This window comes from Eptatretus burgeri, unplaced genomic scaffold (genome assembly GCF_056783735.1).
Source record: "Eptatretus burgeri isolate ZD-2024b unplaced genomic scaffold, Ebu_testis_v1 Ebu_testis_scaffold_3194, whole genome shotgun sequence".
In the NCBI taxonomy this organism is placed as follows: Eukaryota; Metazoa; Chordata; class Myxini; order Myxiniformes; family Myxinidae; genus Eptatretus; species Eptatretus burgeri.
In genome coordinates this window covers 1,880-22,139 of record NW_028225129.1, presented here as the reverse complement: position 1 = coordinate 22,139, position 20,260 = coordinate 1,880, and the positions used below count along the sequence as shown (strand labels likewise).

The window sequence follows — 20,260 nt, the reverse complement described above, 5'->3', positions numbered from 1 at the left end:
TTTGTGTGTGTGCATGTGTGTGCGATGGCGCCTGTCGTGACATAAGTTAAGACCGTTTAAGAACATTCAGGATAACTCTGCAATGTCTTCTTCTTTTTGGAAATATTGGATGTCTTTTGTCACACCCCACAAATTCCTTGCTTCCCCTGATGTACATCTGCAGTAAATTCCATCCTGTGCCACATAACTTTCCTTACTTTTGTTAAATAAATGTAGTTGTTCGACATGAACCCAGCTCGCTTTTGTCTTTTCCTCTATTGGTCTAGCACGGCCCGCACCCTTGCCGAGCCGGGACGTTATGCCCCAAAATCTGTTCAATAGCCGGTGCAGACTTGGAGGCTCCGCTCGGCTGCACCTGACATGGTCAGTACTTGAGTAACGCAAGTACGCATCGAGGGCACAATTCCCTGATTTGGCGATCACGTGTTCCGAGGTAAAGGGTTGTCGGACGAAGGACCCTTGCTATGCACGTGGTCAAGCTACTGGCGTTCGTAGTCGATTAGCGACCCGCCGCGACAATAAGTTATCAGTGTGCGACGGCCTGCGATTCCAGGTGAGTCCGGAGAGGAACCAGAAACAGCCGCTCCCTCATGGTTCCTTCGCGACAATACTTCACAAATGGTTTCAAGAAATACCGATGACTGGCCTTGCTCGTAGCGACAATCATTTCTGCAACCACAAAGGCACTCGGAATAGAACATACCTCCGTCAGGCTGAACAGTTTACGTTTTGTAACCCACTGATCGACTGGATCTGAACCAAAACCGAATCGGCTTGTTATTGTCAGCCCACCAACTCGTCCACCTAGTTTTGTCATAACCCGTGCACAACTTTTTAAACTATCCAGCTATGTATCGTTTTTGGCCGCAATCTCTCAATGGTGAAGAACCAGTTCGAAAATTAAATAACTCCCGTATCCGTATCTGGATTCGGACCTTCACCGAAATCGAATCAATTCGCCCTTGTCACACTCCCAACCTCTCCAACAAGTTTCGTCCTGCTTTTTGAGATATCCTGCTCACCTACTTACAGACAGACAGACAGACAGAGACAAAAACACAGCCTCTGTCCAGGCGTCCACCTTCGGTGGTGGAGGTAATAAAATCGACATCGACTTCAGTTCAAACTCTGTTCAGCAAATTTTGCCCAAGAGTGGAATAATAATCATTTGTCCACAAGTCCTTTAATAATAAATTAGGACAATTAATTTTCTTAACCGGATGCTGAGAGGTACGCCAACCACCATCGGGATGAAGGTGACACAGACAGGGTTGTTCTTTATGAAGAGGTGTTTCTTTCATTGTTATTATTATTATTATTATTATTATTATTTTTAAACGACACATTATTATGAATCAATCGGAGCATTGATAGTGCACGAAGATTGTATTCAGATCATTGTTGAAAACGGAGTGAATATGCCTCGCATTACCTGTACAATGCCACAGATGGTACATATATTGCTCTTGGCTTTCTGAAGGCGTGTGTCCAGATCATAAATGACCTCTCTTACACCCTGTATGTATTCCCAGACACCTGTCACAACGATTTCATCACACCTCCATTACTATTTACACTCATTAAAAAAACAAAAAACAAACACTTCAACCATTATTAAAAGTCTTCCAAGTACAAGCAACGCACCATCACTTTCCCAGGTGAGGGTATGCTCCGCTTGCAACAGCTCACGATCCACATCGTCCAGCTCTGATTGGACAAGATGTTCTTCCAACGGCTCTAACGATTCAGAGACCTAGGTAAATATATCCTCGTCATTAAGATCACCGAAGCTCCTTGACCTGGGTACAAGTTGATTTGCAGTCCGAGCACAATGACAGTTCAATGTAATCGTGCCCAAGAGCTTCAGGTCACTTACCGGACTTGCAATGAGTCTTTCTGAACTTGGAATGTCAACACAAACATCTTAAACCCCAACCAAGAACGGCACGTTTGATTGAAATCCCTTCGGCTGCTCTCAAATATCAACGTTTGTCACTTGACGTGGCATCTGACCTTTGATGTGACGCCGAAATCGAATCGGGTCATCTTTGCATCACAGGACATACTTATTCCAAGTTTGGTCAAAATCCCATCACCGGTTCACGAGTTGGCACGGCGATCAAAGTATCCCTGAAACATCCAAAAACACAACGATTTTGGAGGAGTCGGGGGAGCTCGGCCTTCTTAAAATTACCTCCATTATTCATTCAATTCGACCAAAGTGTTGTGTTGGAAAGGACCTGTGAACTCGATCAAATTTACGACAAGACAAGGTTGTTGTTTTTCAAAAATGCAACTTGTCTTATTTTGATGCAGCTTTTGCAGCCTGAGCCTAAGATGCCTGAGAAGGCTTTGTTGTTTTGTTTGTTTGTTGTTGTAGGTTTGTTGTAGTTGTTGTCCTTTTTGTTGTTTGTGCGTTCCTTACACACTTTTACATATTTCTTTGTTCATCACCGATCCTCTGTGTGTTACAGAGCGCCGGTTGGGCCGAAGCAGTTTCTTGGCCTAGTGTCATGCTGGGTGATATGTTATGCTTGGCCTAGTGTCATGCTGGGTGATATGTTATGCTTGGCCTAGTGTCATGCTGGGTGATATGTTATGCTTGGCCTCGTGTCATGCTGGGTGGTATGTTATGCTTGGCCTAGTGTCATGCTGGGTGGTATGTTATGCTTGGCCTAGTGTCATGCTGGGTGATATGTTATGCTTGGCCTCGTGTCATGCTGGGTGGTATGTTATGCTTGGCCTAGTGTCATGCTGGGTGGTATGTTATGCTTGGCCTAGTGTCATGGTGGGTTGTCTGTTTTGCTTGGCCTCGTGTCATGCTGGGTGGTATGTTCTGCTTGGCCGAGTGTCATGCTGGGTGGTATGTTATGCTTAGCCTAGTGTCATGCTGGGTTGTATGTTATGCTTGGCCTCGTGTCATGCTGGGTGGTATGTTATGCTTGGCCTAGTGTCATGCTGGCTGGTATGTTATGCTTGGCCTAGTGTGATGCTGGGTTGTATGTTATGCTTGGCCTAGTGTTATGCTGGGTGGTATGTTATGCTTGGCCTAGTGTCATGCTGGGTTGTATGTTATGCTTGGCCTAGTGTCATGCTGGGCGGTATGTTATGCTTGGCCTAGTGTCATGCTGGGCGGTGTGTTATGCTTGGCCTGGTGTCATGCTGGGTGGTATGTTATGCTTGGGCTAGTGTCATGCTGGGTGGTATGTTATGCTTGACCTAGTATCATGCTGGGTGGTTTTTTATGCTTGGCCTTGTGTCATGCTGGCTGGTAGGCCTATGTTATGCTTGGCCTAGCGTCATGGTGGGTTGTATGTTATGCTTGGCCTAGTGTCATGCTGGGTGTTTTGTTATGCTTGGCCTCGTGTCATGTTGGGTTGTATGTTATGCTTGGCCTAGTGTCATGTTGGGTGGTATGTTATGCTTGGCCTAGTGTCATGCTGGGTGGTATGTTATGCTTGGCCTAGTGTCATGCTGGGTGGTATGTTATGCTTAGCCTAGTGTTATGCTGGGTTGTATGTTATGCTTGGCCTAGTGTCATGCTGGGTGGTTTTTTATGCTTGGCCTTGTGTCATGCTGGCTGGTATGTTATGCTTGGCCTAGTGTCATGCTGGGCGGTATGTTATGCTTGTCCTCGTGTCATGCTGGGTGGTATGTTATGCTTGGCTTCGTGTCATGCTGGGCGGTGTGTTTTGCTTGGCCTCGTGTCATGCTGGGCGGTGTGTTATGCTTGGCTTAGTGTCATGGTGGGTGGTGTGTTATACTTGGCCCATTGTCATGTTATTAGCTCGATAGATGCAGCTGCCAGAATCGGAGTTTTTAAGGCATACTTGGATGGTGCAGGTGATCTATTTCCTATACAGTCGGAGTTCATGGTCGTCTTTCATGTGCAGCCACATTTGACAAAAAAAATAAATAAAAACCAATGTCACCCCCAGGGTGACTGGTATCTTGCCAAAAATGTGAACATGAGTGATATATTTATTCGATTAAAGTTACTCAAAAAATAAGGGTTTCGTCGACCTTGATGCTTGACCTTTTTGTGACCTTGACCTTTATATTTTCGTACGGTTAATGGTATCTCTCCAGGACCGTTGTACATGAAATATCAAGAGATTTTGATGAGAACTGAGGAAATAAAATTTTCATGAAAAATCCGTTTTTTCGTCATGACGTCATCACATGACAAATGACGTCAAACTTTTGACAGATCTTGAAAGCACTTATCAAGCGCTTTCACATGAGGTATTACTCGATATGGTATCTAAGATTTCAAAATTTGACCTTGGGGTCAAAAACTTTCGACCTCCAGCGCTAACCATGAAGGTCAAGGCCAATCGCCACCAACAATTAATCAGCTGAGCGCCAGACCATGAACTATATTCCCATGAAGTTTGAAGACGATCCGATCAAAAATACTCAAAAAATAAGGGTTTCGTCGACTCCCCTGATTTGTGACAAAATGACCTTGACCTTTGACCTTCAAAATTTTATGCGCTGAAAGGGACCTCTATAGGACTCTGATATGCGAAGTTACAAAAATTTCCAATGATAACTGTGCTCTGCAAAGTGATTGATATGTGATTACAGACAAACAAAAAATAAATAAACAAAAAAAAAACATACAAGCTGACGAACATACCTTGCAAAAACTTCGTTTTGGCAAGATAAAAATCTATTCCCACGCCACCTTAAAGTGAGAGTCGTATTATGTTCGGGCCAATTCTGTATTTAATCGTATTTGATTCAGTTAACATAGATTGCAAACTTGTCATGGAGGGACAATGGAGCAAGATGGAAGGAAAGGCAGCAAAGGTGGAGCAAGAGGTCCCCACCCCGTAAACCGACCGAATCGGTCCTGACTTCATGTTCAGTCTCCTGAATGTCCGAACCAGAGGGTTCTGAACAAAATAACTGAAGAGGATGTAAAATAAATAAATAAATATATTATACTGCATGTATACACACACACACACACACAAAGTAGGCATCTTGCCCCCACCTCACTCTAACACTTGAACAACCACACCGAGTCGGCCAATGTAGCAAATCCACCCAACGAAAGATGCAACCAATCAACAAAGCATTTAAAGGACATTAATAAAAGATAAACAGCACAATCACAACTTCATTATTACATCATAAACATACACAAACAAGTGTTTGAGAAAGCTTTGTGCATAATTAGGCAAGTAAGACCCACAAGCTCTATTTAGTTCATTTAATTGACCATCATCAAGTTGAAATGAGGATGAATGCCATGCCCTGACCTTGTTGTAGCTGGTGACAAGAAGTTCCAGAGTGGTGACAAATTTGTGATAGGTGTCAGTCTTTGAATGCAGGTCGAGAAGACCGCTTGGGATGTCATTCCATTTCATCTTAAGCAAATACCTCACCTCCTTCAGCATGGACACCAACTGGACAACATGTTTGTTCATCAGAGTGATCATTCGATATCAGCACTTCATGAACTTCTTGAAAAAAAAGTTAAAAAGAAAAACAAAAGGAGCAAAAGCAGCAGGAATCGGGGACTTTAATATCATATTTGTATGTATATAATAAGCGGGTCAAAAGGGGGGATTAAATTGATCGACAAAATCAGTTTAGGGATAGGAAGGGAAAGATGAGGACAGATGGTGAGGTGAGAAGAGGGATGGGACGGCCTATTCTTGGGATCCTCGGATCCTGAGTTGAAATCCCACTCGGCTGTTGAATTAATACCAGGTGGGGTTGACTCTGCCTGTTCATCCTTCCGAGGTCGGCAAAATGAGTGCCAACTTGTTGGTAACGGGACACTGCATCAGCGGCACAGCCGCACCGCCCAAAAATGATGCAGCCAAGCAGCCACGGGCTGCGTACAAAGAAGGAAATTAATAAATAAACCACAGTGGAGATGTACTATTATGACGCAAGAACATCATGGAAGGCCAAGCGGTCTTTGAGATTCCTCATGAGCAGAATTGAGCGATGAGGGATTGAGGTAAAAGTAACTATTAACATGTTATCTCTTCTTCAAAACGCCATTTGACCTTGACCTTCAACCCACAAGTGAACGATGGAAATGAAGAGTAAATACCAATAACTCTGGGCTATCCAGAGAAAAAAATTAATGATCATCCTTCCCCTCGACCCACCTCTCCCATCGCCCTCCTGCACCTTGGCCGTGCCTGCTCTCATGGTCTCCCCTCATTCTCAAAGCAACCTTCACACTCTTCCCCATCCAAGCTTCACCCTCACCTTTCTCAAACTCCCCCACTCACCCTTCTCCCGAAACTCTTCCCCTCACTCCCCATTCCCAAAGTTGCCCCCCACCCTCTTACATCCACAAAACTGGCTCCTTCCCCCACCCTCTCTCTTGCATCTCATCACTCCACCTCCTCCGATCTTCAACTGCCCTCTGCCCCCTCTCTTATTACTCCCCACTGAACCTCAACCCATCACCACCGAGCCTTTTCTCCTCCTAATCCACCCTCTCCCTTAGCTCTTCTGCTCAAGGTCATCTGCCATCTGCTTGTAAATCATCAAACATTCCCGCTCTGCATAAAAAAGGTGCAAAAGCAGATCCCTGCAACTACAGACCAATCAGCCTTCTCCCAATCATCAGCAAGGTGATGGAATCCATCATCGCTTCAGATATTAAATCCTTCCTCTTCTCCAATGGCTTGATTTCCCATTATGAATTTGGTTTCAGAACAGGTCACTCCACCCGAGATATGCTGCTTCTGCCCAACAATGAATATTCTTGGATGTCTTCAAATATTCCCAACAATGGATGGAGGTCCTCAATACCAGGCGTGAAATCAGAGCCATCTCCCTTGACATATCATGTGCTTTCGACACGGTCTGGAACACTGTCCTGCTCACCATGAACTCTTTTCCTTTGGTATCCAAGGCCATCTCCACTCATGGCTCGCAGACTTCCTCTCCTGTCGCAGTCAACGTGTGGCCCTTGATGGAGTTATTTCATCCCCTCTTCCTGTCCAGGCTGGAGTTCCTCAACACAGCGTTCTGGGCCCGGTTTTTTTCTGGTTTTCATCAATGATCTCTCCAACTCTCTGGAAAATCCTCTTTATCTCTTTGCTGATGACTCCACCCTCTGCCGTACCACCTGTCATACCTCAGATCGGCAAGCAGCAGCTTCATCGCTCTCTGCAGATCTGGGTAAAATCACAAGCTGGTCCAACACGTGGAACATTCACTTTCAATCCGGACAAATCTCATACTCTCACTGTCTCTCCGAAAGGAACACCCCCCCCCCCCCACCAATCTACTTTTCAACAATCCTCCTGAAGAAGTCCTTTCATTCAAGCTTCTGGATCTCACTTTCTGCCACGATCTTTCCTGGGAAAGCCACACCTCCAAACCTCGCCTCCAAAGCCAGTCACCGACTGGGAATCCTCCGTCGTGAAAAGTCCTTCCTCGGCCCACCTGAGCTCCTGACCACATACAAAGCTTTCGTCCACAGCCTGATGAAGTACTGCTCTCCCCTATGGGCTGGTACTCCTGCCCCTCACCTTTCTCGGCTTCACGCTGTGGAAACCAAGGCATTCAGGATCATTGGTATCTCCCGCAATGAGGCTGATACTTTGGGTCTCTCACTCTCTCACCGCCAGACAGGTTGGTGGTCTTTCTGTCTTCCACAGTCTCTTCTGCGATCTCGCCCCCCCGATCTGTCTGAAATATGTCCGCCTCCCCCATATTTTCGGATGGCGCGCAAGGTCCGCCAGTAACCCCCTTCTGGTGAAACTACCAAAGTCAAGAATCACTGTTCACCTTCACTCTTTCATTCCTCTTTTTTCCCGCCTTTGGAACAAACTCCCACACTCTCTTCAATCCCATTCTTCCCTCCAGGTCTTCAAAACAGTTGTTCACCACCACCTCTTGTCTTCCCCCATCAAAAACCTCGATATTTTCTACCCCCGTTAATCCACCCCAAACCCACCTCCAATCAAATTCCCTTCTTTCCTTCCTGGAAGTCTCTGTTGTGTCCATCTTGTTTACCCCGTGGTTCCCCACCCCATCCCTCTCCCTTCCACAGATCCCCTAATGTCTTTGTTCCTCACTGTTTTGTGATTCCCTCGCCCACCATTCTTGTCTTCCACTCCCCTTGTTGTACGTTCTGTGTGTTGAGCTCTTTTACGAGCCTCGACATTGCATGTTTAAATAAAGTTTTTTTTTTTAACTTCAGCCGAGTTACGATGAAAAATGATAAAGTCTATCATTTTATGTGTATTTATTATAATTATTTATTTATTATATTTGTGAATTTTTTTGTTTTCAAGTTTTTGCATTTTTTATTTTTATTTTTTGTATTTTTTTTTCTTCTTCCCCTCAGGGGGAGGGGGCATGAGCTTGGTGAAAAACATACATCATCAACCACACAACACCCCTTGACAACACCCCCACCAACAGCAAAATCTCATTGCGAAAGTCCCGTCCGGCGACGAGATACAGCTCGGGAATTTGGAATGTTCAGAGTGCACGAAGAATTATTTTTTCTAAATGGTGGTTTCATACTCGATGTCTGGTGTTGGTTTAATGGTTGGAGTGGACTTTAATGGACTTGGGATCCTTGGGTCCTGAGTTCAAATCCTGCTTGGCTGTTGCATCAATACCAGGTCAGTGAGGGATTATAAAATGTGTGGGGTTTAGTGGGGGTGGAGGATGGGGTCTGAAATTCATCAATTTTTGGAAACAAAATATATCGATGGTTCCTTGATAGGCCACAATACATGCATAATATGAGGTGTCTGTTTGTCAAAAGAATCCGAGCTGTTGCTTTGCCCCAAAGACCATCTCATTCATGTTTCAAGTATTAAAGATAGTGATCATTGGGAGCAGCGAATGGAAAAAAAAAATTGCTGTTCGGAAATTCAGTGAACACAGTGATAAAGCAAATGTCATGCGAAACCTCTTTTTTGAAGTTCAGGGAAAGCAAGCGGCTGCTGGTGTCTCGAATCAGAAGATGCTCCTGCAAGTTCATCTGGCAAACCGAGTCAACTCCCTTCGTCCAGCTTTTGAAGATTGAATTTTCAAACTTCTCGAGAAGGAAGATCATCTCTTTTTGCTTGCTCATCGTAACAGTTGCTTCCTTCCCAGTCAATGAGCTATAAAGAACAGTAAAGGGAAAGCTCACAATGAATAAAACCTTCTCACAATGGCAAAATAGCCGAGATAATGAGATACTTGGTAGTGTTTTATTTATTTATTTATTTCTGGGAAAGATGTGTGATGAGTGCTGCCGGCTCTTTCGGTGTTATCGAAGTCATTCTGTGAGATTTTGCAAACGGGTGAAAGCGAGTTCGCCAAATACGTACGGGTGATGTATGTTTTGTAGTATCTCGAGTGGGGCTGAGGCACGCTGCCGCAGTTCTTGAGCCCACTTAAGATGTGCAGCGACGGGTGGGAACGAGTAAAGTTCAGTTGGAGTGTTGAGTTGCTCAAGAGCCGTGTCCATTTTGGCATCCAGGATTATTTTGATCTCCCCCAGGTATGCATCGTACATGTCCCAAGTACAACCCAGGCGCGTAGAAAGTTGTTGGCTGATTACGGAGCGCTCGAAGAGACTGCTAAACATCTGAATAAACTGCAAGACCAGGAAAGACAATGGCATCATATGTGTCAATATATACTGTTATGGCTGTGGAAATTCGCAGAGCACCATATATAGGTCCTTAGATCAGTTATGCCGATAAGTTTGTGTTCAGATAGATTTCCCCACCGTTGTCTAATGGAAATTATTCGTGTAACAGGGCTGTGAATCTTCAGTTAGCCGTTTTTCTTTCGCTATCGTTATTTTGGACCAACCACAACGCCAACCACCAACCACCTTCACCACGCCAACCATCAACCACCTTCTCCACTACGCCAACCACCCGCTCCACAACCGCCTTCACAACAATGACATCTCCTCACCATCCGCTAATCCACATCTCCCCCAATAGATCAACACGGACAACATCGCCTGAACTTCACCTCCGAAGCGACGCCATCTTTGCGCCAGCCACGGCGAGTCCGCATCGAACGGCATCGCTGCAGGCAGACGCGGGGGTCCGCTCGCCGCGCGGGTCGGTGACCTCGCACACGTCCGCTCTGTACAAGCTTCGTCCGAGATTCGGATCAAGAGAGCGAGAGGGGCGGAGCCAGTGGGGGTCAGAGTTGAGAGGGCGAAGGCCAAACCTCGTCTCTCGGGCCCTATAAAAGGCCGAGCGGAACGCCAGTCTGAGGTCAGTCAGTCGGTGGAGTGTCTGTCGGGGTTCGTAGCGCCTGGAGCCTGGAGCCTGCAGTCGGTGGAGAAGCTGAGGAGAGCGGAGGAGACGCGAGCTGGGAGCACGGCCAAGCCTGCTGTGCCACGCGGAGCTGCGTGTTCGTGCACGAGCCGGAGAGAGCTCGCCAACCAGCACCGATCTGAGGTGATAGGGCTTCGGAACAGTCCGAGCATCGCTGAGGGACGGACGCGTTTTTAAAGAGAGCATCAACTCAGAAAGAGCAAAGACCCGTTCATTCCTCTCAGGCGTTGCCGGCTGGGGCCCGAATCACCAGGCCGCGGCCGAGCCGCGGTTATGCTAGCTGCCATGGGGAAGGAACGTCGCGGGTCGCCCCAGCGAGGAAGGTTACCTGTGCGGCCTCTTGGAGCTCCTTCGGTCCTCAAAGCTCCATGTCATAAAGACCCCGAGAGGCCCTTGTCTTTGAGGGGGTTTTTCCTTGCTTTTCTTTGCATGAAAGTTGTGGCGCCGAGTCCGTTAAGTAGAACTGTGATAAGTGACTGTACAGAATAAATAAACGGTCGTAGTTCCTTTGCATTGTAATCGGGTCCAGCGAGGCCTCGCGATAATATCCCGCTTGATTATCCCAAAATGGAGCGAGCTGCTTAAGCGGCTCGTGTCCAAGCAGGCCTTGCTGAGGTACAATCTCTCGGTAATCTACCCGCGCGAATAATTAGGTAAATCGATTATTTTTGCGATCCGACCCTGTAGCGCGGGTGGAGTGCGGACAAGGTTGTGGTGTGCTTGGAGCACACCCGTGACTGGTTTTCGGCGTTGTTCTGGAAAGTCGTGACTGAATTGCACGTTCGGTGGGCGTACGGCCGCGATTCGGCCAAAAGCGGCACGCCGGCGGGCGAGAATTCGTAACAATACGTTACATTGTTGAAATTATCAAAAAAAAATGAAAGAAACCACAACCTCTGATGAAGAACAATGACTTCATTTTAGAAGACATAATGTGACTGATAAAACCACTTTAGATATCCCACTTTCAAAAGTAAACAAAAGCTCTTAATTAAACATAACTGTAATGACAAAGTCTGCTATCAAAGAACTTCTGTAATCATTTACACCTTATCAAAACCTATAGGAAACAAGCATTGTACGCGGCGATGCCCGGTGGGGACTCGGCATTACACCCTTTTTAAACCCTTTCTACACCATTTTAAACCCTTTTTACACCCTTCTAAAACCCCTTTTTACACCCTTTTAAAACCCGTTTTACACCCTTCGAAACCCCTTTTTACACCCTTTTTAACACCCCTTTTTAAACCCTCTTACACACTTTTTCCGACTTCTAAACCCCTTTTTACACACTTCGAAACCCCTTTTTACACCCTTCTAAACCCCATTTTACACCCTTTTTTACAACCTTTTAAACCCCTTTTTACACCCTTTTAAAAACATTTTCAAGCCCTTTGTACACTCTTTTAAACCCCCTTTTTACACCCTTCTAAACCCCTTTTTAAAGCCCTTTTTACCTTTTTACACCCTTTTTATACGCTTTTTACACCCTTTTAAAGCCATTTTTATACCGTTTTTACACCCTTTTTCAACCCCTTTTATACGCTTTTTTACACCCTTTTAAAACCCTTTCACACCCTCTTTATACCCTTTTTCAACCCTTTTGTACGCATTTTTACACCCTTTTACACCCTCTTTATACCTTTTTTAAACCCTTTTTTACACCCTTTTAATTCGCTATTTTACACCCTTTTAAAATCCTTTTACATCCTCTTTATACCCTTTTTATACCATCGTTTTGTCTTCCACCCAATAATGATAAATTTCTTTCATCAGTTCTTCAGGATGGCAACGGCGGCCATGGGTTTCTCTGTGCAGTGAATCATCCCGGTATTATGACTTCTGTGAAATATCAACTTGACACTGTCGGAAGTATTAAATGAAACCAACCAAAAAAGAGAAAGCAAAAGCTCATCAAATATCAACAAATTACATTTTGGCAGATATTAATTCCCCCTTCACTAAGACATTACAACAATGGCAAATCCGGATCTGTTAAAATGTCAGACATAATTATTTGATTGCTGGTAAATTACTCAACTATCTCCTGAATGACCTTCATGGAGGGCTCATCTGCTTGTCCCTCCTGGTGTGATTGATAGCGATTCTCGTCTGCACTTTGTGGTGGAGACTCTTAAATGCCATTATGGTAGCTGAGATGGGAACTGAAATGCAAGATATGAAGCTTCAGTCCTCTATCTCATGTGAAAGGTTGACTTTGTGGGTTAGCGGTCATCACTGTCCTTGTGGCAACTGCATCTTGCACGACTTGGTGTTTAAAAAAAAACAAAGAAAAAAACGAAATGCTGCGTTTCTTGATTTGAGCTTCGACCCAATAATGATCAAGGGAATAAAGCACTTTGCAAGGTGTCCTGAATCATAATCTTGCCAAAGCCTATTTAATGCGACAGAGATGGAAGCTCATGAAAACGAGAACGGCACACGGTATACCTCTGCCAGGCTGAACAGTTTACGTTTTGGATCCAACTGAGAGTTTGGATCTGGATTCGGACCTGAACCAAAATCGAATTGGCTTGTTCTTGCCATGTAACCAACTCATCCACCTCGTTTTGTCATAACCCTTCCACAACTTTTTGAGATATGATGCTATATATCATTTTTGGTCCCATCTTTCATTGGTGAAGAATCACTTTAAAAATTCTAGTCGCCGGATTCGGATCTTTACCAAAATCGAATCAATTCGTACTTGTCACACATCCAACCTGTCCACCAAATTTCGTCCGAATGCGAAAACAACCTTTTGCCATATCCTGCGCACAGACAAACAAACAGATAGACAGACGTGAAAACATCACGGACGTCCACCTTTGGTGGCGAAGCTCACGAACCTGCCTTGTGCAAGCCACAACCCCATGAATGAAAAATAAATGAAACGATTTTACTCATTTCACCTGCAGAGTCGAGTGAAGAGAAGAGCAATCATCGAAGGCTTGGCAAATGATTGTGACAAGACGCTGATCGAAGTCAGAAATCTTATCCAGGAAATTCTCATTATCAACCTCAAACTGCTGCTCGGACACATTGTTCAATCAGAAAAAAAAACAGTTAATGATTTTATCTTGATAATAATGTCACGGAAACGTTATGTGGATAAAATAATCTGAATGGCTTGGAAATTTGTAATAAATAAATGTTTCACAATTTTACGTAATTCAGCTTAAATTTTATGAAAAGTTATCTTGAAAAGGCAAAAGTATTATATAAAATGTATTGTTATCAAATGCATAGTGCAACATCAAGCAAACGCAATTAATTAATTTGGAGTATGCATTGAAGTATAACCTCGTCGTCGATGTCTGTTGGGTCATATTTCGTTTCTGCCAGGATCTTGATGGCTTTTAAAAAATCTTTGTACACGTCGTTGAGCTGCACACTCAGTGTCGGAGCTTTACGTCCGGATAATTCAATCTTCTCCAGCAGCAGAAACTCTTGGCTTGTTGTTAACACATGCTGAAGATGCAAGTGAACAGGAAATGGATTTAAGCTTTTTACAAAACACAAGTGACGACGACAGTTGCACTCAATTCGTCTTAAAATGACAATGGGGAACTCTTCTCAAATGCACTTTTGAAGAAGGATTCATTCCGCATTTTTGTATTTTTTTGAAGCAACTTGTTTAACAATGTAAAAGGGGGTTGCTGAGACCAGTCAGTGTCAGTGTGCGTGTGTAAGTCCGCACACCGATCTTGTTTAAAATAGCGCCCCCGAGTGGCCGACTTTAACAGAACACCCCAGTGTGGGAAAGGGGTTGTTGAAACCAGTCGGTGTCGGTGTGCGTCTGAGTCCGCACGCTGATCTTCCTCAAAACAGCCCCCCCCCCCCAAGTCAATTGTTTAATTAATACCAAGTGGGGTTTCTCGGCCTGTCATTCTTCCGAGGTCGACAAAATGAGTGCCAGCATGCTGGAATGCTGTGTCGGAGTGGCGACCCGTCCAGTATTGCGCCCACTAGCCAAGGAGACTGTTTAAGCGGCACCAAGGCTCTGCACAGAGTATGGTCCCAATCTCCTCTCCTCCTGTAAGGTATCAAAAGGTGAAAAATTTGAAAGAGGGTGTGGGTTTCCCAGATATCTCAGATGGCAGATCACTGGTGTGGTTCACCAGAGGACCTGGGTTTGATTCCCAGTGTGGGTGTGTAATTTTTCCACAAATACATATATAAGATAACGCATGACAAGAGCTTTGATCCTGAGGTCAAAGCTTTAGTATTTAGAATGGAATACAGAGTCTGTCGCAGAGGACAATGAGGGGCATATTAATTTTACCTTGATTGAGGAAAGGCGCTGAATGAAGCCGTCAAGTCGAGAAAATATGAAATGTGGAGGGAAATCCCAAGGAGACGTCTTCTGGCACTAAACGTGGCAAACAATGGAGACAAGGTGAGACAGACTGAATGGAAAGTGCAGGTTACCCGACTGCAGGAAATTCCTTTAAACACGACTCAACATGACGATCCATTTCAGACGTTTTGTACATTATTGTACCAGCTTTGATTTAAATGCCTTCAGCTGTTCTCAAGGATCATATTTTTAACCTGGCATGACCTCTGACCCTTTGACCTCTTGACCCTACAATCACAGCAGTTAATCGTTACATCATTATACATATTTGCACCAAGTTTGACTTCGATCTCCTTGAGCCGTTCTTAAGTTATGGCAGAAACGAAGATCTATCATGGACGGACGGACGGATGGCACGAAAACATATAATGGCTCGTGTGACTTCGTCAGCGGACGCTGAACAACTGAATGAAAGCATTTAAAAATGAAAACAGATTTTTAAGAATCAGTAATTTTCAACTGGATACCTGAAAGTCGGTTTGGATTTTGTCCTGGTGTTTCTCGTAGGTGTTCTTCAATAAAAACAGTGTATCAATCGCCAAAGCGACGCGGTGGACCGTCTCCTGCGGATCGTTCTGCAGCGACGGCAACAGCTCTTTGGGAGCAAGGAATGTTTTCGTCTGCAAATGAGATATGTTTGCCATGGGTGAAACTGCAGATAAGTTCCATTCTCTCAAAAAGCAAAGGCAGACATGTTCTGGTCGTTACAACACCAAGGACCCTTGTCGTTGTGGTGAACAGCAGCAGAGGTTATTCTCTCTTGGGCTGAAGAGCTATTGTGAAGAAGTGTCGAACAATGCAAGACGTTGGAATACACACTTCAAAATTTAATCTGTATGATAACAAACCATATATATATATATATATATATATATATATATATATATATATATATATATATATATATATATATATATATATATATATATATATATATATATATATATATATGTGTGTATGTATGTATCAGATTGGTGCGGTTGGGATAACACATTTTTAAAGAAGAAGAAGAAGGCACTTCCCACAAAAGTAAAAAAACCCATCAGAGATGGCGAATCCCCCGCCATTGAATGAAAAAGGTCATACATATTCCAGATAATGAGGGAGGCGAATTGGAAACAAGACATCATTTGGTCATCATTTCGAAAAAGTTCCCCAGGGGTGAGGAACGTAGTAACCAAAAATAATTGAAATAAGATAAGCGGTTTTCCATTTATTACAAAAAACATTTTTTTCAAGATCGCCGCCCCAGTCGGCCATCTTGGATCCAGCCACGCCCAAAATCAATCGGGTTCTTCCTTTTCAGGTGGTACATGTGTGACCCAAATTTCAAATCGATATGGCGAACAGTTTATGAGTTATCACACTCACAGCTATAAATGTTGAGGCCCGGACGGACGGACAGACGGACAGCCGGACGACCTGGGTGACAACAATATCCCCCTTCCGCCACGCGGCAGGGGATAAAAAACGAGATTGACTCCGCGAATTTGAGAAAAAAAAACAAAGCGAGAGCCGACCCGGTCTCAGGCAACGTTTCGCCAGCTTCGCAGCCGACTTCATCAGGCACGATAGTCTATCGTGCAGCAGGGGTCAGTGAACCACTTGCACTGTGGCACATGTACAGGTGAAAATCGTAAGCCGTCCCCCCGCGCCCCCCTTTTCACTCCTCGCAGTGGCCATGTACCCGCGACCTGACCCTGGGTACTTCCAACACGTGTGTAAAATTTTGTGGAGCTTGGGCCAGCCCTGTTTTCTTCCATGCTTTTCAGACGTACGCACGTACACATAATCACCTGACTTCATACCGTTGGATAAACAACGCTGAACAAAATGGTGGACATCATATCCAGATACAATATCTTGCAACGTTACAGTGACGCTGCTACTCAATCTGGCTGAACATTTAACCACAGAATTTCGTTGCGGGTAAACGTTAAACTCGACTAACTTGGCGATTACATCAGAAAATATCAATAAATCAATACATATGGGTTCCTTTGCAAGGAACTTCAACATAGGCCCATCAAGCCTGCGCAGTGGTCATCAATCTGTGATGGTTTGTGCATACTCTGTCCTTTTTGAAAACTGAGAGTTAAGGATGAAGTGTGCATCATTTTTCAAATCTATGGGAATGACTCGGTCAGGTATCGAACCACCGATCTCCCTACTCGGTGACATTCGAACCATGACACCACCGAGCCTGGTTTCAGGTACACGGGTGAAAAAAAGATCACGCATGATCAACGATGTACAAGTCGTAAGTTAATTCAGAATGCATGTCGGTGAAGTTCACCAGGTCGATAAACTGGTTGCAGATCTCTCGAAGCAGGATGATTATTCTCCGCGGCTTGTTGTAGTGAGCGCTGTTCGACCAGATGAGAGAAACGGTGTGCAGGAGAGCTGGTATCACCAAGTGCAACTGGAATCACAATCCGACAACAACAATCATGTCACACAAAGGGTCAACACAATTGCTTTGGTTGATGCAATCCCAAGTGCTGACAAAGAGGAAGTTCCCAATGAGTGCAAACATATTTTGAAGCCAAACATTTTTGTGCAGGCGTTGAGAAGGAAGATCTGTGGACTGCACACTTGCTTACCCACACGCAAGGCCTTTTCATCAGAGATGTGTTACTCTCTCGGACATTAAAAAAAAAAAAAACAACCGAAGGATATTGTAAGACATATGCAACTGGCACCGACCTTGATAAAACCAATTATAATTTCATTCAGGTACTCGAGCCCCAAGCAAGATGTCCGTTTCCAGCGGTATTGCTTATAATATCAGGAAAGACTCCCAATGATGGTGTCTTGTAGTGTTGAAATGCACACAGACCAAGCTTGGTGATGGCTTAACGGTTAAGGTGGCTGGCTTAGAGATCTTAAGGTCCTGAGTTTAAGGCTCTGTCGTGCCATAAACAACACAAGGTGGGTCGACTCAGTCTGTCAACCTTCCGAGGTCGGCAAAATGAGTACCGACTCTGGGAAGAAGAAGCCATTCGAGTATTTTGTGTCCAGGATTGGGTCCCCCTAGACAATGACACTGCCCTGACCGTGTCGGACACGGATAATGTGAGCTGGCAACGGCCTGGTGCCCAATCAGCACACGTCAATTGAACGTGGGCAATGTTAAAACTCTCAAAACCGAAAAAGAAACATCGAGAACATTTGGCAGAATTTACAGCAGGGACACAATGTCCCATAAGGCTTCTTAAGGTGTAAATACGAAAGCTTGTCGGCAATGAGTGTTCACTCATACACACCCGAGTATAATGTGTTTCCTCCAGTTCGTCGAGCCGTCTGCAAAACGACTTGAGATATAAGCAAATGTCCGTTGCTTCCTGCAGTGCTGTGCACGGGAATCACACATTAGAGAAGGTGCAGAGTTCTTGTACTAAACAAGTGTCAATGTACAAACACAATCCATTTTTACATGCAGGGCTGGAGGCGAATGGAAGGGCAGAACAGGAAGCGATTGATCAATGACGCAAAAGGATTTGCATCGTGGGACAACAGAAGACATGCGCAACAGCGCTCTCGGTGGAGGGAATGAGAGAGACCACCAGGTGATGGTGGGTGTGCAGCGGACATAACTTAGCAATGGAATGTATGAAAAACCGAGCTCTTGGTCTTGAAGCAGAAGACGTCGCTTTCAGCATCCTCGCGCAGCCCCAGGGCATAATCAATTGGAAGCCTGTCCAGGTGCAGGTCGCGCATAGGATTGGCTTTTTCCGTCACAGGTATCGCCTGCAGAACCTCTCGTCGATTATACTGAGAAACTTGGTCAGTTGTGAACTCCCTTCTCTAAACAAGTCGATCAACTTAAGGGCCAATATAGCACCTTCATTGCTCCCGTCCAAAGGCAAAACCTGGTAACTCATTTTTTGATCAAAACTGAGCTAATACTAATTTTGGAGTTACGAGGTTATAGGCTTCATGTTCGTGTATAAGTTATTGTAATTTATTCCCTACGTAAGCTTGTACGCTCATGGCAGGACCTAGCAACTCCTACAGAATTCGGTAAATACCACAAAAAAACCTAGTATCTCAATGGACCAATCTGATGCCACGCTTTAGTCACATGACATCGAAATGGCAGCGCTCTCACATCTGTAAAGGAATAATCAAATCTTCTCGAATGGATACGGCTTTAATATATATAAAAGCAGTTTTTCTTTGTTTTCTCAAAATCAATTAGAAGTGAGTTACTAGGTTCTGCCTTTGGACGGGAGATTGAATGTCTTGATTGATTTCAGGAGGTCATCGACATAGAAGTTGCAGTGCACAACTTCTTTGATCTCCTTGCCATACTTGTCTGCATTGTCATCATCAGTTTATCCAAGGGCCATGTTGGAGTGGCAGGGGGAAGTTCCTCTGGAGGATTGCTTCCGCCTCCGCTCCACCACAAAAATCTCAGGGCATCACAATCATCAGGGAACATTTGTACCTGGTGACACATCACCTCAACGTCTGCGATAAGGGTGACCTCATCTTCTCTGAAACGTATGAAGACTCCAATCAAATTATTGGTCAGGTCCAGGCCTGTGATAAGTTGGTCATTTGGAGAAGTTCCATTATATTTTTCAGCTGCATCGAAGAAAGACTACATGGACCCGGCTTGTTTGGATTAAGAACTGGGTGGCGTGGCAGGTACCAGGCCTTGCTGCTGTTCAGCTCCACTATTTCCCAGTAAGCTTACGAGCATATCCCTTGATTATGTAGTCCTTGATAATGGAACTGCACTTGTGGTTTAGCTCTGGGTCCTTCTCCAATCTGTATTTGAGGTGACGAAGCCGGATCTTCGCCATCGGGCGGTTTAAGGGAAGGTCAGGGTTACTTTCTTTCCACAGCAGTCCAATTTGGTAGTATCAGTCAACCTTTGCAATTGTGTCTTCGACCATCTTCATGGCGTGTTTGTCCTTAATGGACATCAGGCCGTGGCAAGGATTCTTTATACCAAAGAACATGAACTTCTCAAGGCTGGTGGAAATGCTGTACTCGTGTCATTGCATGCAGTTCTGTGCTCTACCTGGAACACAGGCATCATCCCAACTGACTGGAAGTTGGGCCTTGTTGTCCCTCTCTGGAAAGGGAAGGGTGATCTCCAAGACTGCAATAACTACCGAGGGGTGACACTGCTCTCGGTGCCGAGCAAGGTCTTTGCTCAGATAATTCTTGATAGGGTTCACCACCATCTGCCTGAGCACCCACGTCCAGAGCAGTCAGGCTTTACACCAAAGAGGTCAACGATTGACCGCATCCTTGCTCTGCAGGTCTTCACCGAACTCAGACGAGAGTTTTGGCAGGGGCTGCTTGCAGCTTATGTTTATCTCTGCAAAGCGTTTGATTCAGTGAATCGGGATGCCCTCTGGAGGATTCTTGGTATCCATGGGGTGCTACCAAAACTGATCGATCTGATGTCTGAACTCTACTCTGATACTGAGAGTGCTGTGAGGTGTGGTGGTACCAACTCTGACTTATTTTCAGTTACTGGAGTTCGTCAGGGGTGTGTACTGACCCCACACTTTTCCGCACTTGTTTGGACTGGATTCTCGGGAGGATGTCAGAGACATTAAACTGCGGTGCATTGTTTGGGAATGTCAAGATC

The 20,260-nt window shown here is 44.8% G+C and overlaps 1 protein-coding gene across 1 annotated transcript in view; it reads right to left on the bottom strand.

The window, feature by feature from the left end:
- Window positions 1–19,460, bottom strand: part of DNAH17 (dynein axonemal heavy chain 17) — a 153,629-nt gene extending 134,169 nt beyond the window's left edge. The window contains exons 1-13 of the mRNA XM_085868928.1: window positions 19,352–19,460; window positions 18,964–19,194; window positions 17,916–18,001; window positions 16,946–17,071; window positions 15,117–15,269; window positions 14,575–14,661; window positions 13,593–13,760; window positions 13,202–13,318; window positions 9,318–9,586; window positions 8,912–9,107; window positions 5,271–5,417; window positions 1,645–1,753; window positions 1,433–1,536 (exon numbers count right to left, since the gene is read on the bottom strand). Coding sequence (XP_085725054.1) covers window positions 1,433–1,536; window positions 1,645–1,753; window positions 5,271–5,417; window positions 8,912–9,107; window positions 9,318–9,586; window positions 13,202–13,318; window positions 13,593–13,760; window positions 14,575–14,661; window positions 15,117–15,269; window positions 16,946–17,071; window positions 17,916–18,001; window positions 18,964–19,194; window positions 19,352–19,460 — 1,902 coding nt within the window. The remainder of the gene's footprint in view (window positions 1–1,432; window positions 1,537–1,644; window positions 1,754–5,270; window positions 5,418–8,911; window positions 9,108–9,317; window positions 9,587–13,201; window positions 13,319–13,592; window positions 13,761–14,574; window positions 14,662–15,116; window positions 15,270–16,945; window positions 17,072–17,915; window positions 18,002–18,963; window positions 19,195–19,351) is intronic.
- Window positions 19,461–20,260: the final 800 nt, after the last annotated feature.